General features: G+C 42.4%; 1 protein-coding gene across 1 annotated transcript in view; it reads right to left on the reverse strand.

The window, feature by feature from the left end:
• Positions 1–27,329, reverse strand: part of PEPD (peptidase D) — a 422,604-nt gene that overhangs the window by 120,664 nt on the left and 274,611 nt on the right. Inside the window, exon 11 of the mRNA XM_030204435.1 lies at positions 27,036–27,113. Coding sequence (XP_030060295.1) covers positions 27,036–27,113 — 78 coding nt within the window. The remainder of the gene's footprint in view (positions 1–27,035; positions 27,114–27,329) is intronic.

The raw sequence follows: 27,329 nt of genomic DNA on the forward strand, positions 1-27,329 counted from the left end.
TGTTTAATACATTAAAAACAAATCTGGAAAATGAAGGTTATAAAGGGCTCCTTTTACAAAACAGTGCTACTGATTAGTGTGCTGAATGTGAAGAAGCCCATGGAAATTCAATGGGCTTCGCATTCAGTGCGCTGCCAGGGTTGGCCCTATAATGAGGCCAACTGAGGCCATGGCCTCAGGTGGCAGCTTTCAGGAGTGGCATCACAGGAAAGCCAGCCAATTAGAATGAGAGAAATTCCAGAGTGGCAAAGACAAGAACCCTATAAAACAGTGGCAAGCACAAAGCAGGAGAAGCGAGACGCAACACGTGTACATGAAGTTGTTGCTTGCTGCTCCTCTCTAGATTGTCTACCGACACTGCTGGCTGCTTGTGCTTCTGCTGCCACCCCCGCGCCCCCCCATATAGCATGACTACTTTCGCTCTGGATCCAGGCCCGAAGACCGCTTCCTGCCTTCTGCTGCTGCCTCCCTGATTCAACTGCTGCCTGTGAGTATCCTGCGGCCCGCACTACATATCTTCTTCTATCTCCCGCCCCTGCCAGCTGCGATAACAGTGCTTCCATTTCTCCTCCCCCCAACCTTGTGGTGCAACAGGTCTCCTTTTCTTACCCGCTCCCCATAGGCGCCCCGTATAAGAGGCTTGGGGAGGCTAAGCCTCCCCAGCCAGGTGGGGCGCAGGGGGAGCAGTCGCTCCCCCAAAGATCTTTAAAAGAGATGGCGCCTAAGTGCCAAATGCTGACCGGCAGTCTCTGCCTCCTCCCCCCTCCCGCGCGAGTCTTGCACCTCCCCCCCACTCTCACCCATCCGCGTTCTCCCTCCAACGCCATGCCGTGGATTCACAGAGCCAGCCTTAATCTGTCTGCGTCGGAGCCTCTCCCTCAGACGCGTCCCACCTCTGCGTAACACAAGAAGTTGCATTAGAGGAGGCGGGACGTGTCTGAGGGAGAGGCTCCGACGCAGGCAGATTAGGACTGCCTATGTGAATCGTCGGCGTCAGAGGGAGAACGCCTCAGGCTTTAAAAATGAGCGGATGGGTGAGAGCTGGCAGAACGGAAGAGACAGGACCCCGGGGGGGGGGGGGGGGGGGGAGCGAAAGCTACGAACGGATGGATGGCTGGCTGGGGGAGGGGAGAGGAGAGTCGCTGGTGGGCAGGGAGGGCAGGGGGAGAGGTATTCCTTCAGGTATTTTAAGGGTTCCTGACCTACTGCAGCTGCTGTACTGCTCTAACCCTGACCACTACAGTATTAACATCATGTACCAGTACAGATGTTGCAGAGGAAAAGTAGGAAGGTCCTGTTAAAGGAGGATGTCAAAGGGATATGCTCATTAGTATGCTCCCCTATCTCTTGTTTGTCCTGTTTGTCTGTCCTAATTAGATTGTAAGCTCTGTCGAGCAGGGACTGTCTCTTCATGTTCAAGTGTACAGCACTGCGTACGTCTAGTAGCGCTATAGAAATGATAAGTAGTAGTAGTAGTAGTAGGGCAGGGGAGAGAAGAGTTGCTGGATATGGGTGGATGGAGGGGAGAGGAGGGTTTCTGGACATGGATGGATGGAGGGGGAGGGCAGGGGGGAGAGGAGGGTTGCTGGACATGGGTGGATGGAGGGGAGGGGAGGGTTGCTGGGTGGATGGAGGGGAGGGCAGGGGAGAGAAGGGTTGCTGGACATTGGTGGGTGGAAGGAGAGGAGGGTTGCTGGACCTGGGTGGATGGAGGGGAGAGAAGAAATGCTGGACATGGATGGAGGGGGAGGGAGGAGTGAGGAAGCAGATGAGATGAGGGAAAAGGAAGACAGCAGAAAAACTGCACATGGATGAAGAAAACAGGCAGAAGCTGGACAGTCAAGTCTGCGGAGGACCCAGCTTTTACTTACGGATGTAGAACAAGAAATGAAGAAGAAAGGCGGAAAGTAAAGAAATAAATGGAAAGGAAGCCCTGGAAACAGAGTTAAGAGGACAGAGAGCAGCAGAATTGGATACTGGGCCAGCATGATCAGAAAAACAAAGTCACCAGACAACAAAGGTAGAAAAGATCATTTTATTTTCATGTTTGGAATATGTTTCATGTTTGTCCACTTTGAGAATCAGGTGCTCAACATTAAAAGTTTATATTTATTTACTTATTTATGGCATTTTATCCCACATTAAACATGAATTAGGGTGTTTTGTGGCTCTACATGAGAATTGTGATATTATGATCCCTTGTTTCATATTGTTGACGGTCTGCATTTTCCGTATGGGTGGTATATTGGTGTATTAGGTTCTGCCCAGTGTAATATTTATGGTACAGTAAGGTTCTGAGTGTGGTTTCGCACAAAGTTGTGCATAGTGTTTTGCAGTTGAGCGATTGTGGTTAGTATATGCTTTGAGCAACCACTTTATTCTTTGACATATGATATATATCTAATAACTAAATTTAATAAAAGGTATTCATTGTGACTTATTTTTATTTATTTTTTCTGTGTGTTATCAATTATGGATTTAAGCGCCACCCATGGCCCTGCCCCTAACCCTGCCCCCTTCAGCCTCCCCAAACAGTTGGGCCACCGACCGCCTATGCCGCTCCCCCCCCCCCATGGTGCGACAGATCTCCTTTCCTTATCCGCCCCCCTTGCATGACAGTCTCCTTTCCTTACACCCTCTCCATCGTGGCGCAACAGGTCTTCTTCCCTTACCCCCCCCCCCCCTTCTGGTCCAGTAGATCTCCCTCCTTCCTTTCTTCCTTCAGGCTTTAAGAGGTCATCGTCGTTGCCGCAACTCGCCGGCTGCTGATTCCTATAGGCTGCTGTTGGCTCCAGTGTCAATCTTCTCTTTATGGCGGGGGCGTGTCAAGATGGCGGCGGAGTCGGATGCTGAGTGAAACGCTCCTGAGAAGCTGTTACGGGAGTATACTTTTCTGCTTTAGAGATGCCACATACAAAACGAAAAGCGGTGGTGAGGACAGTTCCCCCGCCTCCCTCCACCTCTACCCCGATACAGCCAAACATCGAGCGATTCCTCACCGCTTCCCTGACGAGAAGGGAGCCAGATCCCATAGTGTTGCCGACTAGAGAAGAGGAGTCAACGCTGGGAGAGGAAGTCTCCCTGTCACCTCCATCAAATATACTCCCTCCATGTCCGGCATCGACTGCGGAGTTGGGGGCGATTCAACAACCCACCAGAAGTGTGAGGAGTGAGACGCCAAGCGAGGGACCAACTCTGCAATACACGCTGTGCTCCGAGGAGGTTCCCCGTGATAAAATGGAGATAAACCTAGAATTGATTTGGCGGATGCTGAATAAAATGGACAAGACATTACAAAAGACTTCAGGTGAGGTAGCTACCTGTAATTCTAAAATGGAAGAGTTAAAAATGACTGTTGAATCGGTAAAGCAAGATCTGGCTATAAAAGTTACCAAAGTGCAACAGGAAGTAGAAATGCTTCAAAAGTTTAGAGACGTTGTGATAAAAGATAATACAGAGTCTCGTCGAAGGATTGAAATATTAGTAAATTACAATGGACGATTAAATATCAGGTGCTTAAACTTTCCTAAAATCCCAAGCTGCACTTCATTGGATCTTTTAAAGAGATATTTAACTGAAAATTTGAAATTTCCTCAAGAAGCGATACCGCCTATAAATAAATTGTATTATATTCCTAGTGCAAAAAAGGAAGAAGGAGAGAATATGTTACCAAAAGATATAAATTTGGAAAATCTTTCAGACTTGCTGGAACATTCGTTAGACGAGAACTCTGAAAGAGCTACTCTTATTGTCTCGTTAGTATTTGAACAAGATCTTAATGCTATAATGAAGATGTACTTTAAAAATAACAATACCCTCTTTGGAGGTGGAAAAGTTTGGATTTATCCTGACGTCACAAAACAAACTCAGCAAAAGAGGAAGATTTTTCTAGCAATGAGAAAGAGAACTGTGGAGTTGGGGGGTTCTTTTCTATTGGCTTACCCATGTAAATGTTTAGTAAGGCTGAATAATACTAAATATATATTTTATTCACCAGAACAGCTAAAATCTTTTCTGGACTCGAAGCAAGTATGAAATAACAACGAAATAGAAATGTCAGGAAACGCCGTATTGTTTATTATATTGATTTTCCTTAATAATCTTCTCATTTATAACGACCCCCCCAGGCCTTTTGGGGTCTAAGGAAGCCTCTAAACATGATATACTTATTTTTCCATTATATTATTTAGAAATTGGGATCATGTATAATTTGTTTGTATAAGACTGTTGGAAATAAGTTTAAAAATGATTCCTTTAACTATGGCTGTATCTCTGAGACAAGTAATTCTTGTTCTCAATTATAAAAATCAATAAATCAATAAATAAAAATTTTCTCTTTACGGGGTCCCAATCTGGAGAAAACAGGAAATGACATCACAGAGAGGGACCCCCATATAGAGAAGACAAAAGGTTAGATTGAAAACAGGAGACAGCCTGGCATCAAAAAACTGAAGCCAACTAGGTTTGTCTCCCTTTTTACCTCTCCTCTGTGCAGCCGTCATCCCAGTTTACCCAAAACAAAGCAAGCAAACCTATGAGCTGCTCTATTCACATGTCGCTCTTTATATGTTGGTAACATTTTTATTTGATCTCACTTATATTTTCAAACATGCCGGCTTGTGTAGCAAACTGATGTACAAAGAGGAAGTATTGATTTAATTGGTTAGAGTAGTAATTAGTTCTAAATTGTAGATTATTGTGTCACTTGGAGGGGCTGGTTATAGGGACTTCCCGTATTCGTGCAGAGATTTGGTGACCCTTCAATGGGTTAAAACACCACGTTATGAGAATCAGGTGCTTAACAATCAGACTTACCAGGGTGCATTTAACATTTTCTTTCCTGTGCCTACATTAAAAGAAAAAGATGGCATGTGGGAACTTGCTCCTTTTGTTTTGTGGAATGCACTGGTATATTATAAAAATGCACTTGCTTTTTTTCTTTTAATTACTACTACTTCACAGTGAGGTATTGAATAATGAGGGAAGGGCTTCCTTCATGTAGAATTTCTATCCAGAGTTGGCCTAAATGTGCCAGCATTGTCCATTTCAGCACACTACTAGCCACCATTAAGTTCATACAAATTTAATTATGCTCAGTGGAAGATATATCTGTTGGTTCAGGCTGCTTGCTATGTGAATATTTATTAAGGGTATTTGCTTTAAACTTTTGTTTTTAATTTGTTTACCCAGTCCTTACATGCACATGGCTATGCTTTTTAAACCCAAAGGTGAATCCTAAGGGTGGTTGAACAATTAGGTATACACTGTGTTATTTCTAATTTTACTTATTTTGGACTGCTTTGGGTCCTACTGATCTGTACATTTGATGTCTGAAATTTTGAAAGATGGAAATGAGAAAATAAAAATGAACCACCCATTTACTAACCCACGCTGGTGGCTGGTGGTGCGCTAATGCTGACATAGCCCATTCACTTTGAATGGGCTGTGTTGGAATTGCCGCATGGCTTAGTAAATAGGTGGTGGGGGGTAAGTTTTGGATGTACTCTGTAGAAATTGTTGTTTACCTTTCAAATGTGTGTATGGATGCCTGTTCTGGTGTGTGCAGGTGATAATGTTTGTGAAGGAGGAAGCCATGAGTTTGCTGAACTGCCTCTTGATGCCATTTCTAATCTAGTGTTCATTATATTTTCAGAAATAGCCAGATTTGGTCTGAGACTTCTTTGTGAGTACTTGTGTTCCTCATGTCAGGCCCTGCAGGTGTTTAGCTAGGCCCTGGTGGCTGTCTGCACCAGAGGGTTCAACCTGGTGAGGTCTGAGCCCATCAGGTTGTTTATTTTTGGTTTTGTGTGTATATAAGGGTCCTTTTACCAAGCTGCAGGAAAAAGGGCCCTGCGCTGGCCGCAGGGGCCGTTTTTCCCGCTCACCAGGGCCCTTTATACCGCAGTGGATAAGAAGCCTCCGAACTCTCACCACGTGGCCATGTGATGTGGAAACCTTACTGTTACCCACTGAGGTGGCAATAAGGGCTCTCATGCTAACTCAGTGATAACCAGGCAGCGCACGGTGATGCCCGATTACTACTACAAGGATTACAATCACGCAAGCCATTTCTGGGGGTTTTCTTTTCCCCCAGAAATGGCGCACGCTTGGGGCAAGACTACTGCTGGTGGTGGTCCCGGAACAGCAAACAGTAAGCCTGCATTGGGCTTACCACCGCTCTGTAAAAGTGTCTCATAATGTATATAACATCTGTGGTTTATGTATTTTAGACCATCCTTCAAACTTGGCTAGGTCCTTCCCCATGCTAACCACACCATTAGGAGTATCTATTCTATTGCAGATTTTGGCATTAGCTGCAAAGAGGTAAACCTTGCCAAACACAGCCCTTATCAATGTCACTCACAAAAAATGTTAAGAGCCAGATCAAGAACCAATTCCTGCAGCTCACTAGTAGTAAAAGAATGTTACCAATGGTGTGTTTGATCTGGTTCTTAACAATCCCTACAGCTCACTAATAAAAGAATATTACCAGTAGTGTGCTTGATCTGGTTCTTTTTAACATTCTCAGACCCCATTTAGAGTGCTGTATGCAACTTTGGAAACTGCACTTGCATAAAAGATATAAACAGAGGGTGAATGCTAAAATGATTAATGGCCTTTGTCATAAAGCATATCAGGAAAGACTTAAAGATCTCAATACAAATACTTTGGAAGAAAGGTGCCAGAGGTGAGGAATGAGGGGACATATGATGAAGGTGAAAAGTGATATGCTCAGGAGTACTCTAAAGAAATACTCTTTATGGAAAGGGTGGTGGAAGCATGGAACTGCCATCTGGCAGAGGTGGTGAACAGAAGCTTGTATCTGAATTCAAGAGGGAATGGGATAAGCATGTTGGATCTCTGAGACAGAGGAAAGGATAGTATATGGTTTGCATGGGTAGACAAGTGGTCCTTATCCGACACTGTTTTCTCCTTTTCTAATTTCATGATTTAGTTATAGGAAACAAACAACTGTTTTCTATGAGTGTAGCTCAGAAGAAGAACCAACCCCTATTCTTGGTACCAGGGGAGGGGGGGGGGGGGTGACATCTCACTTCTTGCTTCAGGAAGCACATTGCCTTGGGCTGCCCCTGTGCGCTGCTAATCGGTAGCATGGCAGGAGCCTAAAATTTGCGACTGAACAAAAATTATTCAAAGCTGTTGAAACAGCAGAGGACTGTGAGGATTTACAGAATGATCTTGCGAGACTAGGAGACTTGATATGTAAATGGAAGTTAAAATTTAAACCATTATTAAGATGGACTTGGGGAAATCCACTGCTTATTACCTGCTTGTACTCTATTGGGATTTTGCCAGGTGCTTGTGAACTGGATTGGCCACTGTTGGAAACAGGATACTGGGCTTGATGGACCTTTGGTCTGTCCCAGGATGGGACTTATGTTGTTCATGTGGACAAGTGCAAAGTGATGTACATTAAGAAAAATAAGTTTAACTACAGGTACAAAATGCTAGATTCTGACTTAGGAGTGACCTCCCGAGAAAAGACCTCAAAAATAATTGTGAACAACGTTCTCTCTAATTTTCTTTTGTTCAACTTTTTATAAGCTGAGTTCAAATTTGTGTTCTATGAGCCATGTGTATCTCAGAAAGTATAATCCAAGTATCATCAGAATGTCAAAAGTGTTATTTAAGTAATTGTTTTAATGACAGTAATAGTACATTCAATTATGTTAACATGCTTAAAGAAACACTGACTGTTAACACTAGGAAGGTGTGCAGCTTTATAACACCTAAATGTGTCACATTATTACATTTTCTTGTGCATGCTAAATTTTTGCCATGTGTACAGGGTTCATGATTTTGTGGACAGTATGTTGAAATTTTCAGCCCAGAGTGCGTAGCTGCCAAAAAAAAAACCCAAATAGAATGTTAGAGATTATTAAAAAAGGAATGGCAAACAAAACTGAATATTAATCCTGCTCTGTTAGGTCCATGGCTTTACCCCTTGAGTACTGTATGCGGCTCTAGTCTCACCTCACCTCAAAAGAGATCTAGCAGAACTATAAAACGTTCAGAGGAGTTAAAAAATGATTGAAGGAGATGAACTCCCTTCTTAAGAAGAAAGGCTCAACAGATTAGGGTCTTTAGCTTGGAAAAGATACAACTCAGTGGGATATGGGAGACATTAATGAAATCATGAATGGAGTTAAACAACTGTGGAATCTGCTGCCAGAAGATGCAGTAAGGTGGCTAACCTAGTGGAGTTGAAAAGGGGTGAGTGGATACGCTCCTGAAGGAAAAGTCTATAAAATATATTAGCCAGGTAGACCAGGAAAAGCCATCACTTATGCTGTGAAATGATCTAGGAGAAACTGGATCTCATTTTTGGGGTTCTTCCATGTATTGGGAAACTACTGGAGACAGGATGCTGAGCTCAACAGACCTTGGTTTGACACACAATGGTTTCTCTTGTCGTCTTAATATAGGTTGAAACTACGACACAGCTTGGACTAGTCAGAGAATTTTAAAGATTTGACTTGTGGGTACAGTGTCATCCATAGTAAAATAACACTTTTGAAAATGTACTCACTGGGTATTGGTGAATATACTTTGAAAAGGGGAATAAAAAGTATTGTTGTACCAAAAGGACATACAAGGCAGAGTGTAGTATAAGAAATCAAAACATGACATCACAAGTAATATAATCCAGGTATGTTTATAAAGCACTGACAAACGTAGAAGGGGCGTGAGATCCTATACAATGGGGTACGAAAATTAAGAGCGTAGGTTGAGACCCAGACAATGGATTTAACATGCCAGAAGGGATGACTGTCCAATCACAGAGCAGCATTCAGTGTGACCTTTGCTTTGTTTTAGAATACATGAGGACTTCAAGCAGTGTTAGAAACTCGGAATGTGGTTCATCCAGTCGACACAGCTAACCTGTTCTACCACTACAGGAAATTCATCCATCAGCTACATGTTCAAAGATTCATCAAGCTGCTTACAATCATTGTATTTTTCAGGTTTAATTTGCTGACTTAAGAGGCCTGTTTACTACTGTACAGTAAAAGCATGGATTACTGCCATGAGTTTAACATGCTGTTTATTAAAGACCTTATATACTCTAATGAGAAATACCTTAAAGCACTATAATTAATGCACATTAAAACCAAGTTACTCTGTACGTTGACAGAACACAGAAAAAGATAGCACAAAGACTACATGCCCATCCACACCAATTGCTAAACTCTACAATCCATTCCTCTCCCTCAGAGATCCTTTATGCTAGACTCATGTTTTTTTGAATTCACATATTGTCCTCCTCTTCACCACCTCTAATGGGAAACTGTTCCGCCCATCTCCCATCCTTTCTATAAAGAAATATTTCAACATATTACTATTTTCTGAGGAAGTATTAAGAGCAGAGGAAGCATCTTTCGGTAAGTGAAACTTATTTTGCTGGGAGATCTGATAACTCAAAGCTTCGGACAGAAGATAATTTATGGTTTTATTGATACTGTAATATCTGTTATGTCTTTTAAAATGCAAACACTAGTTATTAACTTGTTTCAGGACTCTAAAATTGTTATTCCTTACTTTAAATTTTGTTGTTACAGACTTAAAACATTAAGGTAAATACTGGTTAGATTATGTAAAATTCTTTTGCCTTAGTTTGGCTTTCTTTTCCACCCCCGCCCCAGGCAAATCTTTTAATTTATAGTCAATTATCACAATTAAGAGGACAAGAGACAAATTTGTCATCACACGATTATTTTTATTAGTAAATGCCTCCCCTAAACAAATTATTTGCAGTTCAGTAACAGAATTAAAAATAAATTAAAAAAATATATATATATGACCTTAAGGCCCTTTATATATAAGTTTAGGTATCCCTACTCCCTTAACAACTTTAAATAATTAACAACTAACCAATACTAAGATACAGACTGCAGCTCATCCAGTCTTTTGACTGTGTGCCTCATGAACGATTACCTCCCACTTGGAAAGAGGTCATATGTATGCAGTCAGTGCAGAGAGCTCCTGGCTCTCAAAGAACACAGCCAATCTTGGAAGGCTAGAGTAGCAGACTTGGAGGAGGTAAGGCAAACAAAAGAGGTTTATAAATAAGACCTACAGTCCTTCTCCAGTTTGACAGCCTCTGTGTTGCCTTAGAGGCAGAAGCAATCCAAGAGCCAGGACCTGCCATCCAGGGCACACGATATCTTCTTGCATTGAGGATGAATCACTTCTGCCCAGGAGGAAAAGTGTGAGAAGAAGGTTCTGGGAGCCATATTTATGTTCTTAGAACTGAAATCCAGAACTTCCGGGTTAGCACTCCCAGAGAGGCTCCCTTTTTCACATACAGGACCCAAGCATCAGGCAGAGCTCGAGTCTCAATGAATGGATGAGACAATGGTTCAAGGATGAGGTATTTATATTTATTAGAAATTGGGCAACATTCTGAGGAAATTGAAGTCTATTCCAAAAGGATAGGCTTCACATTAGCCAGTGTGGAACCAGATTGCTTGTGTAGCTTTTAAACTACAACCAGAGCCAAAGGTTGCTCAGGAATGTATGGCTTGGAATAAGATATCTTTGAAAGACATTATCAAAACAGGGTAGTTAGGGTATCCCAATAGAAAGGTTACAATAAAGTCAAGGGTAACATAGGATCCTTTAAAGTTTGTAGATACAAACAAAAAACACAATCTGAAAAGTCTGTATAGAAATGCTAGAAGCCTAAATATGAGATGGCAGAGAGGCTTATTTTCAAAGCACTTAGCCTCCCAAAGTTCCATAGAAACATATGGAACTTAGCCTCCCAAAGTGCTTTGAAAATATGCCTCAGAGTCAGAGTATATAGCACTAAATGAAGAGTCAGATATAATAGGCAACTCAAAGACCTGGTGGAAGGATGCCTTATTTATTTATTTATGGCATTTATATCCCACAATATTCCCAACCACAGGCAGGCTCAATGTGGCGTACAATAGTCTATTAAGCAAACAATAATTCAAAATACAGTATTCAATGTCGTAATAGGGAAAGAGAAATATCTGAGGAGAGAAAGGGAGAGAGGGGAAGGTGACAATTTGTTGCTATGATAGCTGAGGTTCAGAAGGATGTGGCGCCAGGCGGGCTCACGGCATATGCGCTAACAAAAAGGAAGGTCTTGAGTCGCTTCTTGAAGGTCGGTTGACCAGGAATGAACTTGACCACTTGAGGCAGCCCTTTCCACAATTGAGTGCTGAGATAAGAAAAAGAGGAAGCATAGACGGTCTTATATTTGAGGCCACTAAAAGCTGGGTAGTGGAGATTGAGGTACGAATGAGCTGACTTGCGGGAGTTCCTGGGCGGCAAGTTAATGAGTGTGTCCATATAAGCAGGGGCTTCTCCATGGATGATTTTGTGCACCAATGTGCAGATCTTGAAAACGATGCGGTCCTTCACAGGAAGCCAGTGCAACCTCTCACGCAGCGGTCTCGAACTTTCAAATCTCGATTTACTGAAGATGAGTCGAGCTGCTGTGTTCTGAACAGTTTGCAATTTTTTTAAGAGCATGCTTGTGCATCCCTTGTACATACTGTTGCAGTAATCAAGACGGCTTATAACTAGAGACTGGACTAATACCAACTGGAGACTAATACCATGGTACAAATGATATCACAGTGATGGGGGAATCTAATTGGAAGAGGGACTGTGCTATATATTAAAGAAGGCACAGCATAAACCCTAATATAAATTCTGCAGGAAACACGTTGCTAGGTAGAATCTTTATGGATAGAAATTCCATGTGTGAAGGGAAATGGAATAGTGGTGAAATCTTACTATATAAATGAAGAGTGACAGACGCACATGCGCAGAACATGCGGCATGTCACAGATCTGTTCCAAATTCTGACGTTCTTAGAGGCTGACAGTGACACGTATACAATATTGTGCTGATGCACAGCCAGAAGCTCTACCTTTCTGCTCCCGGTTTATTTAACGTTGCTCCCGTCTCTCCCTCTCTCTCTTCAATACGCCAGCACGTGGGCCCTCTCCGTTGAACTTACAGCGTCTCACCTCTGAAAGTGCCCCTCCCTCCCAGTTCCAGGGCGTCTCCCTCCCCACGAGGTCGCCACCGCCGCTCCCCCGCCCCCCCAGGGTCACCGCTGGCCCTCTCCACTGAACTCACAATGCCTCACCTCAGAAAACGCAGAAGGCAGCGGCTGATCACTTCCCTTCGGCCTTCCTTCCCTCCCTGTCTCCCGCCCTCACCGAGGTTACGTCACACGAGGGTGGCACACAGGGAGGGAAGGAAGCCCAAAGGGAGGTGATGATCTGCCGCTGCCTGCTGAGCTTTCGGAGGTGAGGCACTGTGAGTTCAATGGAGAGGGCCGTTTTTCCTGCAGCAGGTAAAAAGCCTCCAAAACAAAATGGCCATGTGGTAAGAAAACTCTTACCTCATGGCCATGCGGTGGGAAGCCCTTACCACCACCCACTGAGCTGGTGGTGGTAAGGACTCCCACGGTAACCGGGCAGTGCACAATGATGTCCAAGGCCGATGGTAGTCCTGCAATAGCGAGCAGTAAGCCCACGCTGGGCTTACTGCCGCTCTGTAAAAAGGCCCCATAAAAACAAAAATCACTGAACATATGGATGGACATGTTTTAATGCAGCAAAGACAACATGGATTTATCTTGAACAAACATGGATAAAGGTGAGTCAGTTGATATAGTGATATAGTGTACAGATTTCCAGAAAGCATTTTGTTAAAAAGTACGTCAAGAGACTCATAAGGAAACTAAAAAGACACAGGACAAGAGGTAATATCCTGTTGTGGATTGGGAGAAGAAAAAGAGAAAAAAAGACTAGGGTTAAAGGGATCTGTACTGGGATCAGTGCTTTTGCTTTTTCTTTTTTTATATATATTTATATAAATGATATGGAAATGGCATTAATGAGTAAAGTGATCAAATCTGTAGATGAAACAAGATTATTCAAAGCTGTTAAATGGCATATGGAGCTTGGAAAACTGGAAGACTGGGCAGCCAAATGACAGAAGAAATTTAATGTTGACAAGTGTAAAGTGTTGCACATAGGGACACTTAGCGTAAATTATAGCTACATGAAAGATAGCACATTAGGAGTCACCATCCAGGAAAAAGATCTAGAAGTCATCATGGAAAATGTTAAAATCATCTGCTCAGTGTGCAGAAGCAAAAGAGGCAAACAGACTTAAGAATTAAGAAGAGAGAATAAAACAAAGAATATCATAGCACCTCTGTATCGCATAGTTGTGTAACCACACCTAATTCTGGTCACCGTATCTCAAAAACGATATAACACGGAAGATATAACATGGAATACGTCTGATCTGGACTTCCAAGATGATGATTTTAAACAGTGTCTGTGCCTGATTTAAATTCTTAACCTTTGCATCTGCTCCTTTAAGCTTTTACCATTTCCCTCAGTTTAACAAAGTTGTCATTTCCTTTCGTTTTATTAACTTCAGTTTGGGGCCATTTAGTAATAGTGATTATAAGAACAATACAGTTACCTCTCACACCAAGTCCTGCATTTCACTAATGTCTAAATCAAAAATAGCTCCCCCTCTTGTCAGTTTCTGCATAATCTGCTCTATGAAGAAAAGGTAAAGAGAAGGACAACCAAAATAATTAAATGAAAGGTACAACTCTCATATGAGGGAAAGCTAAAGAGGTTAGGACTCTTCAGCTTGGCGAAGAGACAGCTGTGGGGCAGATATGACAGTGGTTTACAAAATCCTGAATGGAGTGGAATAGGTAAACAAATCGATTGTTTAATCTTTCAAAAAGTACAAAGACTAGGGGACAAACCATGAAATTACAAACATAATACATTTAAAACAAATTGGAAAAAATATTTTTTCTCTTAATGCATAACTAAGCTCTGGAACTTGTTGCTCACGAATATGGTAAAAGGAGTTAGCCTAGCTGGATTAAAAAAAAAAAAGTAAATCATTAAGAAAGACTTGGGGAAAGCTACTGTTTCCCCCTAGGGGTAAAGCATGGAATCTTATTACTTTTTGGAATCCTGTCAGGTAATTGTGACCTGGATTGGCCACTGTTTGAAACAGGATACTCAGGTAAATAGACTTTTGATCTGACCCAATTTGTAAGCTCTTATGTACTCCTTTTTCACTCTTATCTTATGACCTTTCATTCCAGAATTTCTTTTCAATTGAAAGAACTCCGTCTCCACAGTGAACATACTTAGATTTTCAAAACTCTCCCCTTACGCTTTATGATGAAGACTATTAGCTATTTTTGTGATTAGATTGATTTACACAAAATTACCTGGCTAACACCTTGCTATTACGTTTTAAATGATAATGCATAAGAATTGAAGCCAGTATTATGTGGATATTGTGATAACACAGCAGTTAATCTTATACTGCCCAAGTTTCTTACCAACCACCCTGCTTCTCTTAATCAGTACTGGTTAGTATCTGAAATTCATAGTAGGGTGCTGCTATCTCCTGTGACTTGGATGTATCTGTATATGGGTATAAGCATCCTTTAAATTCAAAGAACCTAGCCAACCCCCCTTTTTGTAGAATGGAAATGAGAGTGCCTAAGGAAAGCATCCAAAACATTTATATGGTCAGATATTTGTTCAGGGCCTTTAGGTCTTGGATAGGAAGATTACTCTCCCCCCCCCCCCCTTCTTTGTGATCAGGAAGTACTTGGAAAAAATCCCCTGCCCTTTTTCCTGTGGCTGAACAGACTCGACCACATTGGCCCGTAAGAGGGAAGAGTTCCTGATATTGAGAGCTTAATTTTGATGCTTTTGGTGGGCAGTTTGAAGGAATGTTCCCTAATTGCAGACAGTAGCCTTCTCAGGCTACTTTAAGAACCCACCAGTCTGAAGTTATATAATGGGCCAGTTTGCCGCAAAATAAATTTTGCCTACCTCCTACCGGAAGTTTGTCTGGGGTAGTTAAGAATGAAGCTAGGCTCTATTGGAGACAGTCAAAACCGCATTCCTGGCATTGAATGTGGCGCTAGTTGGGATTTGTGGGCTCTTGGCTCTCTAGTAGAAGAGCAAGGTCCCTGAGAAAGTTGGGAGGAGTGGAAAGGTGGAGGATACCTATGTTTGTGACAGTATCAGGATCTCCATTGCCCTCCACAGTAAAACATCCTAGAAGAGGAGACCAGATCAGGACTGGCCCTGGAGAGTCTTAAGAATGTGTAAGAGCTGCTTTATGAGGGTAGCAGCCTCCTGCACCTTACCTCCAAAAATATTCTCTCCATGGCACAGCACATCAATAAGCTTCTCCTTCACTTCTTTTATTTATTTATTTTTATTTTTGTTACATTTGTACCCCGCACTTTTTCCCCACTCATGGCAGGCTCAATGCGGCAGGCAATGGAGGGTTAAGTGACTTGCCCAGAGTCACAAGGAGCTGCCTGTGCCGGGAATCAAACTCAGTTCCTCAGTTCCCCAGGACCAAAGTCCACCACCCTAACCACTAGGCCACTCCTCCACTCTGGATACTTCTGGCTTAAGGTCTGAGTCCCACAACTGCAATGGAGATTAGTGCCACCACAATTGTCTGAGGCTCTTGATGCCATATTGAAAAATGTAATAGGTCACACAGACCATGTATTTCCCACACTCCTTTCCTTTGGCTACTAGATCATGGAGTTGTACATGCTTATGAAGAGCTGGTAGGATGCTATACTATAGTGCTGTACACAATAAACTGAAATCTTCTGCCCAGTGTGCAGCAGTGGCCAAAAAAGCTAGAATGCTAGGAATTATTAGGAAAGGGATGGTAAATAAGACTGAGAATACTATAATGCCTCTGTATAGCTCCATGGTGTGACCTCACCTTGAGTACTGCATTCAGTTCTGGTCGCCGTATCTCAAAACAGATATAGTGGAATTAGAAAAGGTTGAAAGAAGAGCAACCAAAATGATAAAGGGCACGGAACTCCTCTCATATGAGGAAAGGCTAAAGAGATTAGGGCTCTTCACTTTAGAAAAGAGACAGCTGAGAGGAGATATGATTGAGGTAAACAAAATCCAGAGTACTGTAGAACGAGTAGAAGTGAATAAATTTTTTTTTTTTTTTACTCTTTGAAAAAGTACAAAGACTAGGGGACACTCAAAGAAGTTACATGGAAATACTTTTAAATCAAATAGGAAGAAATATTTTTTCATTCAGTTAAGCTCTGGAACTCTCTGCCGGAGGATGTAGTAACAGCGTTTAGCGTATATGGGTTTAAAAAAAGGTTTGGACAAGTTCCTGGAGGGAAAGTCCATAGTCTGCTACTGAGAACAGATATTGGGAAGCCACTGCTTGCCCTGCGATTGGTAGCATGAAATGTTGTTACTATATCTGGGTTTTTGCCAGGTACCTGTGGCCTGGATTGGCCATTGCTGGAAACAGGTTACTGGGCTAGATGGACCATTGGTCTGACCCAGTATGGCTATTCTTATGTTCTTATATGGGACCTGAGCATAGCATTCTGAAATAACTTTCCAAGGTCCTCATACCTCTCCCTTAGGATGTCAAAGAGTGAGTCTTCAAGCACTTGACTCTTTTGGGAGCACATTCAACTACCATAGAAAAGTGACGAAGGAGGAACTTCTTGAATCCCAGAGTTTTCTGGCCTCTATACATAGTGTCAAACTTAATAACAGAAAATACAAGGGGGGGGGGTGTGGAATCTCCCACATTCTTATCTGTACACCCTTCAGAATTCTGTGAAAGGCCACTATCACAGTTTCCTTGGGGGGGGGGGGGGGGGGGGGGGGATTAGGTAATGGAGGGTATCCAGTGCTTCTGCCTTAGGTTCCTCGTCCACCTCTAAAGAAAATGGGATTGTCTTTCCAATTTCCCTAACAAACTCAGAGATTGAGAGGTCCTCTGGAGGAGTGCTATACCTCATCCTCCTTCGGATACCCATGATTCAGACTACAGAAGTACTCAGCAGGAGATGCCTGAGTGTCTGTCTGCCTCAAACAACTGACCTCCTGGGCAGGCCTAGGATGGGGATGCCAAGGCGCAGGGGATCTTGAATGTGCCAAGAAAACTTTGAGGGGTTCAGACTTGACGCTTAGTAGGTTAGTGTCTATGCCAAGTATATTAAGAGACAGAGTGTCTTGTCTCCTGTAGGCAGTGAATGGATCTCAAGTATTGACTGGATAACGTAAAGACTTGCCATCAATGCTGCCAAAGCATCAGCTTTGCATCGAGAAAAGAAGCGCTCCATATGTTCCTCAAACTACTTCATGAGTTGCTTCTCAAAAGCTGCCATCGACAAAGTGGGGGACATAAAGCTCTGTGGAAAAATGGTGACTAGCGAGGTCCTGCATGACAGTAGCAGACTGGAAGGTGAGTATGCCTGGCAGAATACTCTCAAAAACTTAAGTAAATTTGAGCAGTGCTCCATCGGATGACATTACCTACATGTGAGGATATCTGTATCCTGCTTGTTCTCAGAGAGTATAATTTGGGATTCACACACGATTTATATTTGGCAAGGTATAACCCTACGCCCTGCCCAACTCCAACCATGAGGGAACATCCATTTAAATCTTTAAAAGTACATGTAGTACCGTTGCCAACACATTTATTTATATATGTACCAGTGCACTATTTTAGAAAGTTCAAAGAGTAGTATACGTGGAAAGACTTTCTAAAATTACCCCCTAAATTTGGCAGAATCTCTAAGGGGCCCTTTTACCAAGCCATGGCAGGGCTACCACAGGCTTGGTGTGCAGCGATTTGGCCCTACCGCCAGGCTATTGTGAGAACCCAGCAGTAGTGCTGACTTCCGCCATACATTTCCAGTAACAAATTATTTTTAGCACCGGGGGCTTACCCGGAGGTAATTGGGCAGCGCATACTGTCAGGTTAGCAAGGGAGCCCTTACCGCCTCCTAAATAGGAAGCGGTAAGGGCTCACCCTGGAAATGGTGGTGCGGTAAGTGTCGCCATTTCTATTTTTAAAAAAAGTCCTTTTACTGGAGGTGGTAAAAGGAGTCCTCGGCATGTGGCAAACCTGCGCACTGACGCCACTGCAGGGGTCCTTTTACTGCCCCTTTATATTATATTTTGAAACATTATTTATTCTGCAATAACAATTTAACACTCATTTATGTATATTAATAGGCATTAACTTGAGTCAAGTGCACAGTTATTAAAGAGGTCTCACAGAGAATAATGGGTCTTGTGTTATTTGATGTGTTAAATCGCATTAACGCAGGAGAGTAAATGAACAAAAGTTTTTACAGTGCATCACATAATACAAGCTGAAAAGCAATTGTTCAATGATGTACAGAGTAATGATTTGATATAAATAATGGGGTCAATATTCAGCCTTGCAGTGGTCAGTGTACTGCTGACCGCCGCTAGCGTTATGCCCAGAATTCAATGCAATGCTTCGGTACTGAATTTCCAGGTATCCAGCCAGCTAGGTGCGATATTTAGCACTTAACTGGCTATGAGGCACCACATAAAGACAGGACTGACTTTTATGCGATCTTATTTATGCAGTGATGTTGCTGGTTAAGTGCTGAATGTCAGTCCTTAACTGGCCAAATGCTGACTCTGACCCGGAATGCCCCCAAAATAGTCGGTTTGAGTTCGGTGCCAACTGAACATTTTCAGCGGCACTAACCGGTTAGTCCAGAATAAGCAATTTAATTGGTCAGGAGCTATTTCTGGTTGGTTAAGTCACTTTGAATATCAACCTCAATGTCTTACTGCATATTCTCCATTTAACTCTTTATGTTTAAATCATGTTTATTGCATGGCTCAAATCACAATACACAACAGATTTCAACGTTATACCATGCATTCAAATGAACAGTTCAACCATTCCCCCCCCCCTGCACCTATCTCTCTCCCTCTCATGTCCCCCTATATCCTCCCCCCACCCCCTTTCTCCCGCCCCTCCCCATTCCCTTCAGCCTAAGAACCTTTATGTCATGTGTGGGCGCGTGTGCGTTTACAGTTTAGTGCACAGTTAAGTATCCTGCTTCTCGCTAATAGAACTCGGGCCTTATCTAATGTAGGGATAGGTGGAAATAAGTCCGATTTAGTCTGGGCCAACTTTGGCGCTTACATACTCCAAACCTTGGCTTGGGTCCACTTTGACACCATGGTGCTCTCTGCCGGCAAAAGTGCCACTGCCCCTTGACTTAACCATTCAGGTTTTAGTCAGTTAGAATGTTTAAAATGATACCTGGATCACTAGTACTGAGGGTCTAATGACTGCAAGCAAAACAAAGAGACTGCAACAAGCTACTAAGACAAATTACAAAGGAGAACACTAAAATGAAACAAAAGCCTCATCTCTATGTTTACACAACATAGAGTCTATTGTTAGGAAGTGAAAACAGAGGGTCACAAAGAACTACTTTCTTCATGTATACATGGATAAAGAAATACTGGTCAGGAATTCCCCAATCCCTCCCCCCCCCCCCCCCCCCCCCCGCATGAAAATTTAGTGGGGCTAAGGCACTAAACATGAAAATTGAGGGGAAGGATAGACACACAGACATTGGCTTTTGAAAGCAGGCTGCTGGGCTGTTTTCTAGGCTCTGAAGGAGGTAGCTTAAGTCAATCAATGGAGCTGTGAACACATATGGAGATGAAGGAGTTCCACACTTTGAAATTAGTAAGGGTATGACAGTGTGCCTGGGGGAGGGGGGCAGTGGCCCCCTCGATTCTCTGTTCCTCCAAATTCCTCAGGCCTTCCAGCTTCCCCTTTGCTCCATTCAATGGTGTATTTTTTCCATTTTTTTAATATAAATTATGTTTACAAACACAATACCATTCATCTCTGCCCCCACTCATTCCCTGGTTGCCACAGTCCCTTCCTCTTCTCTGCTCCGTCCCCTGTACTCTCATACTCCCCCCCCCCCCCCCAATCCCTTTCCAGGCTCCACAACTACCAGTGGCCTGGGGACAGGCAAGCCTTGAGACAAACACCTCCACATTCTGCTAACCCTGCCTTCCAAGGACCACAACTAAGTCCCCTCCTACCTCTTCCTCCTTAAACATCCCTTTCCCTCTGTACCCGTAGGCTGCATTTGACAAAATGGCATGAGCCTGCTACTGTTCATTCTGACCCTGGAGGTTCCAGCACATGCCCAACGTATGTCAGAGAGCTCTATGCTGCACAGTTGAGACCCAGGGAATTGGGCTCTCGCTCAGGTGATCTGGATGAAATAATGTTATCTCTGGATGAAACGCGAAGACCTTCCAAGTATGGGTGTGAGATTACAGCAGCATATAGCTAAGAATGATAAAGGTGCAAATAGAGAATCAATATAAATTCCCGACCAGCAGTTGTAGGATAATTCCCCCAAACCAAGAGCAGCTAGAAACAGATCTTAAAAAAAATGGTAACAATGTAATAGAATGTTTTCATGTTTTATGGTTTTGTACCATATGACTGCCATCACTTATTAAACTGATCTTTCCAGTATCTGGAAACATTACTGGCTAAAGAACAGCTTACTTAGTTATATTCACTTTATTAGTAACACACCATTGCCCCCATCTGGACATAACAAGTATGAAACAGTAAATCTGATTATTTTCAGGCTTCTATTTTTTTTTTTTGGGGGGGGGGGGGGGGAATTAGTATTTGTTAATCATATCCTAAGAAGCTACTGTACTACACAATCAAGCTCATTTTCAAAGCACTTAGCCTCCCAAAGTTCCATAGAAACCTATGGAACTTAGCCTCCCAAAGTGCTTTGAAAATATGCCTCTATGCCATCATGATCTTGGTCTTGATTCTGAGTAAAACATAAGGGCAAATCCCAAACCAAGCATGAATTTGAAGTCTGCAAGTCTGTTTTGTATGTTTTACCCAAAACCTTTCCACCGATTTTCCAAGGGAAAAGTTTTCCACTGCTGGGGTGGGGGAGGTGGGGGGAGAAGACTAAGGAAGACAAATCAAAAATGTGCCACAACAGACTGGGGGTTCCAGAGAAATAAAGTCTCCCAAAAAATGGCACAATGCTCTACAGAAGCAGAAGTTCCAGTAGACTCATCTCCCACTCAGAAAACAAACACACAGTTAACACAAATACACTTGAAAGCACAGACACACATGTAGGTGGTGGAAATTGTTCCATGAGATATGCTGTACATGATTTCCTCACTAGCAGACATGAAAACAGTACAGAGGGGGTCCAAAGTATAAAAAAGTCAGGAAAACCACAGAAGCACCAAGAGCCTTAGGAAAATGGGACACAATTCTTTATTAACAACTGTTAATAAAGAATCGTGTCCCATTTTCCTAAGGCTCTTGGTGCTTCTGTGGTTTTCCTCACTAGTAGACATGCCATACTGCAACCACACCCCTATTTTTGCTAGGCTGGCTCTTAGTGATTCAAATGTGTATTTTGTTTTCTCAGTAAAAAAAAGTTATGGTGGTGTGTTTAAAAAAAAAAAAAAATTAAACATTGCTGACCCCTTTAACTTGTTTCCTAGAAGGGATGGACTCATGCATTGGGTTAGCAGCCAGGATTCCTGAAGGAAAATTACCAGCACTTTTTCAAGCTGGTGTTAAATTTCCATGAAGAACTACAATTGTAAAGTTTAACACAAGCTGGGTTATTCATTTTGAATAATGAGCTGCTTTTGCATGCATTCCCATGATTTTGGTTCATTATTATTTAATGCACATTGCACTGGAAAAAAAAAAGTCTTGCACTTGACCCTACCTGTCCCTCCAACTATCGCCCCATCTCCCTTCTCCCTTTCCTCTCCAAATTACTGGAACGTGTCGTTCACCGCTGTTGTCTTGACTTTCTTTCTTTGCAACCTATTCTTGACCCACTCCAATCTGGTTTTCGCCCTCTTCACTCTACTGAAATTGCACTTACCAAAGTCTCTAATGACCTGCTACTGGCTAAATCCAGAGGTCTCTATTCTATCCTTATCCTTCTTGACCTATCTGCTGCTTTCAACACTGTTGACCACACTATACTTCTGGATACGCTGTCCTCGCTTGGATTCCAGGGCCCTGTTCTTTCCTGGTTCTCCTCTTACCTCTTGCTTCGTTCTTTCAGTGTTCACTCTGGTGGATCCTCTTCAATTTCCATCCCGCTTTCTGTTGGTGTGCCTCAGGGTTCTGTCCTTGGACCCCTCCTCTTCTCCATCTATACCTCTTCCCTTGGTACCCTGATTTCATCCCATGACTTCCAGTACCATCTTTACGCTGATGACTCTCAGATATACATCTCCACCCCTGAAATCTCAACCTCGATCCAGGACAAAATCTCAGCCTGCTTGTACGACATTGCTGCTTGGATGTCTCAATGCCATCTAAAGCTCAACATGACCAAAACTGAACTTCTCATTTTTCCCCCCTAAACCCACCTCCCCTCTTCCCCCCTTTCTCTATCTCTGTTAATGGCTCTCACATCCTCCCTGTCTCCTCGGCTCGTAACCTTGGAGTCATCTTTGATTCCTCCCTCTCCTTCTCTGCCCATATTCAACAGATCGCCAAAACCTGTCGCTTCTTTGTCTACAATATTAGCAAAATTCGCCCCGTCCTTTCTGAATACGCTGCCAGAACCCTTATCCACACCCTTGTCGCCTCTCGCTTGGACTATTGCAATTTACTTCTCACTGGTCTTCCGCTGAGCCATCTCTCTCCTCTCTAATCTGTCCAAAATTCTGCAGCACGACTTGTTTTCCGCCAGAATCGTTATACCCATACTAGCCCGCTCCTCAAGTCACTTCACTGGCTCCCTGTCCGCTTCCGCATTCAGTTTAAACTTCTCGTACTGAACTTTAAATGCATCCACTCTGCAGCCCCCCATTACTTCTCCACTCTCATCTCTCCCTACATTCCTCCCCATGAACTCTGATCGCTTGACAAATCTCTCGTCGTCCTCCTTCTCCTCCACTGCTAACTCCAGGCTTCGCTCCTTTTCTCTCGCGGCACCTTATACCTGGAATAGACTTCCTGGACCTTTACGTCTAGCTCCATCTCTACCTGTTTTCAAATCTATGCTGAAAACCTACCTTTTCACTGCTGCTTTTAGCTCCTAGCCACAATTGCCCTCCCCTTGTCCCTTCCTCCCTTCTCACCCATTACTTCCCTCACCTGTAGCTGTCTTGTTTGTCTGTATTACATAGATTGTAAGCTCTTTTGAGCAGGGACTGTCTCTTTGTATCAGGTGTTCAGCGCTGCGTGCGTCTGGTAGCGCTATACAAATGCTAATAATAATAATAATAATATATTATGCTGCATTAATGGCAAACATCATACATTATCGCCAATGAATGCATATTAATTGGCAAGTAACACGTGTCACTGCTATAATGTAATTAGCAAATAGAATCCCTTAAACTGTAAGCCCTCTGGAAATAGGAAGATGCCTATTGTACCTGAATATAACATCTCGATTTACCAATGAAATGGTGTGAGCTAAATCTAAATCTTTACAAACACAGCCACATACTCCTCCATGTTTTATTTTCTACCCTATGAAAATAATACACATGCAAACAGAACACATCTGAAATGGCTAGTCTTTTTTTTTAAGTACATATTACAGACAAAGATTGCTTTTCCAAGATCTCTTTGAATATTCTTGGTACTAACTATAACCTTCCCACTATGACCCAATAATCCCATCTTGGGCCATTATCAGGGCGCCGACAAGCCGCAGGTTCTTCCCTCCTACTTGAAGATGGGGATCACAACTGATTATGAGGAAACACAGCAGGGGGTAATTCAGCACAGTTCATCTAAAGTTAGGCATTGGAATACTGCGCACTAAGCATGAACTCCATATGGGCAATTTGAGAATACTAATGGAGGTTGCTATTTCTGTGCCAGCATTTAGGGGTTAGATAGATTCCTAAAGGACAAGTCCATAGACCGCTATTAAATGGACTTGGAAAAATTCCGCATTTTAGGTATACTTGTCTGGAATGTTTTTACGTTTGGGGAGCGTGCCAGGTGCCCTTGACCTGGATTGGCCACTGTCGGTGACAGGATGCTGGGCTAGATGGACCTTTGGTCTTTCCCAGTATGGCACTACTTATGTACTTATGTACTTATGCATGGTTGTTGTAAATGTCCGTGACTAAATGCTGCATTTGTATGCATAACTGGCTGTATTCTATAACCTTAGTGCGTAAGTGTTGGGCACATCCTTGACCCATCCATGCCCCTATGTCCACATCGCCCTTGCAGTTATGCGCTAACCCCCAGATTCTATATAGAGTGCCTAGAGATCCGTGCTGAATTCAAGTGTATTCCATAACATGCATAACAAGGTAATCAGCGTTGATAACAGCACTTAAGCAATAACAAGCACTAATTGGCAACAAATATAATTTACGTGCATAACTAAGCATATTCTGTAATGCAATGCACCTAACTTCTAATGTGTAGACAAAAGGGGTGTGGTTATGGGAGGGGGAAATGGGTGTTTCGTAAGCATTCTGAAATTTACGCGCATAGTTATAGAATTTGGCCCAGTGCAGGTCTACGTACCAGGATTTATGCCACATTTTTCTTGGTGTAAATGGAGGTGCATAGTTTTAGGCGCTGGGATATCAACTATGCGTATTCTATTACTGCACCTAATCTAGGCGCCGCTTATAGAATACACTTAGTCGGCAATGTTTTGCACACTGATTTTTTAGGCACCATATATAGATTCTCCCCTTAAAGGATTTCTGTGCTAAGGTTATAGGACTAGGACTGAGTTAAGTTACATGTGTAACTGCAACTTAGTAGCAATTAGCACCAATTACCACCAACTATAGTCTATTATTGGTAGGTAGTGCCAATTAGTTCATAATTTACCAATTAGAGGTCTATAAAATAATGAGTGGAGTGGAATGGGTAGACGTGAATCGCTTGTTTACTCTTTCCAAAAATACTATGCAATGAAGCTACTAAGTAGTAAATTTAAAACGAATCAGAGAAACATTTTCTTCACTCAATGTGTAATTAAACTCTGGAATTTGTTGCCAGAGAATGTAGTAAAAGCAGTTAGCTTAGCGGGGTTTAAAAAAAGGTTTGGCTGACTTCCTAAAGGAATAGTCCATAGACCATTATTAAAATGGACTTGGGGAAAATCATCTGCTTATTTCTAGGATAAGCAGCATAAAATGTACTGTACTTCTTTGGGATTTTGCCAGGTACTTGTGACGACCTGCATTGGCCACTGGTGGAAACAGGATGCTGGGCTTGATGGACCTTCGGTCTGTCCCAGTACGGCAATACTTATGTACTTATGTGTGTAACTGGAATGATTCTATAACCTGTGTGTACAAGATTACAGAATGAGGAGCAGAATGTCCAGGGACCCGACAGTGCTGCACTTTGTTCACCTCTCTGCATCTTTACTTGCACTTTGGTTCTGTGATAGTTTTAAATATTCACACTGAAAGTCTTCCCACTAGCCTGCTATTAGATACAGCAGCCAACACTATTTACTCATTTCTATGGCCTAATTCTAAAACTGGTTCAAAAATGAAAGGCTACAAGAAGGCTCCAGGACATAGAAATAAATGCCATAATTATTTTTACATCCTCAGCACTCAGTATAATGGCCATACAAGCAACCAGGGGGTAAGCGGATACTAAGGTTTACAGTACAACATTTTGAGGACATCTTTAAATATGTAGCCAATTTTTATAAGGCTATTAAGACTGATGACTACTGAAATTTTGATTCAATGTACAAGAACTGGCTGCAAGCACTAATACCCTCCCATTCTACAAAGTTAACCGGCTGAATGCTCCTACCACCTATTATGCACTTTTCAAAGACAACATACGGCTATTATACAGTTAGAATGACATCACAACCTGGCTGGCCTAGTCTAGTCCCATCATAACCGTGGTGCTGTGAACAAATATCAATGCTTTGGAAATGTATTCCCAAAGCTTAACTTCCCAGTCTTTTCCAACAGAGGGCCCCCTGTCTCCTTGTGATTAAAAGCCTTTACAGGGATTGCTCACAAAGACTAAGTATAATCACAGTCTGCTGTTGATTAAAAGCATCGGCAATGGCAAAAAGTGTGTCTGCAATAAAATAACTAATTGCATTCTATTCAGTTCTACACATTACTGAACTGTGGAAAGAACGGTGCTTGGTACCAGAGAACACTTTGCTATTTTTTTTTTCTATCCTTCACAACCTCCTTACCATTCTACTTTGTAAATAAAGAACCCAATGGGGTGTGCTTTTTGAAATCACTTCAGTTTATGGCTGAAATGGCCTAGCTAATGGGGTATAATAAAGGACTCTCTCTGAACATGCTAATGAGTGTTAAAAAAAAAATATATATATATATATTGGTTCGCCCTAAGAATTGCTGTGAGGGGGGAGGGTATCATATCTGAACTTTTGTTTGCTTTAATTTGTAAGATAGCTGAAACATTTGAACATGCATAAAATGTTCTGAAGGTAATTGAGAATGTTCCCTCTCCCCTATACATGTAGGAAAAGTGAACATTAGCTATTGTTTTGTGCATTTTCAGGGCATTGTGAATGGCAGAGGTTTACACTGTCAGCTTCAAATCATGATAAGTAAGATACACAGAATAATTTCATGAAAAGCTGTGAACCTCTCTCTCTCTGTTTTGCTTTAAATGAATATGGTACCCGAAAAGCAACTAAGAACCAGGTTCCCTCTTTTTTCAAGCAGAAAACAAAGATGCCAAATGCCTTCCCCGATCACTAGACTGAAATACGAGACAAAGAATTAAGGAACACCTGCAATTTCAGAGCTCCAAGTAGCCCTGGTCTTTCATTCTCAGGAAAGCAGCTTTAGTAAGTAACCCCCAAACCCCCATTTCTCTTAACAGGACATAATGTGTATGCATACAAAGTTGAAGAGGAAAATGAAATGACGGAAACAGAACCAATTCACTGATAACAGTTTACAGAGTGCACCAATTATGTGAGAACGTCTTTGGGGGGGGGGGGGGCATTTATACATTTAAGCACTGCAAAATGAATTTTTATTGCCTGAAGCAGTTACTTTCTCTTTTTTGGGGGGGGGGGGGGAGGGAGGGGGAAGAGGGGCATTTCTACTCACCACAAATCTCCATCCTGAACCGTTTTGTCATTGGGGGCTCCGGCATGTCCATAATGCAGAACAGATGAGTTTTCCCCACTGGCAGAAGGAAAAAAAAAGATTCTGGATAAACATTTATCTTCCACAATGTTCTTCTCTGAAGCCAAATAAGTACTAATGCATTAAGAAGCTTTCAGGAAGCTATCAGTTCTTCAGCAAAGTTGCTATTAAATTATCGTAGATGGAGCCATTAAGTCCTTTCTTGCTGAAGGAAATCCATGGCATGAATGTGCAATACTGTCTTAAAAAAAAAAA

This window comes from Microcaecilia unicolor, chromosome 5 (assembly GCF_901765095.1).
Source record: "Microcaecilia unicolor chromosome 5, aMicUni1.1, whole genome shotgun sequence".
In the NCBI taxonomy this organism is placed as follows: domain Eukaryota; kingdom Metazoa; phylum Chordata; class Amphibia; order Gymnophiona; family Siphonopidae; genus Microcaecilia; species Microcaecilia unicolor.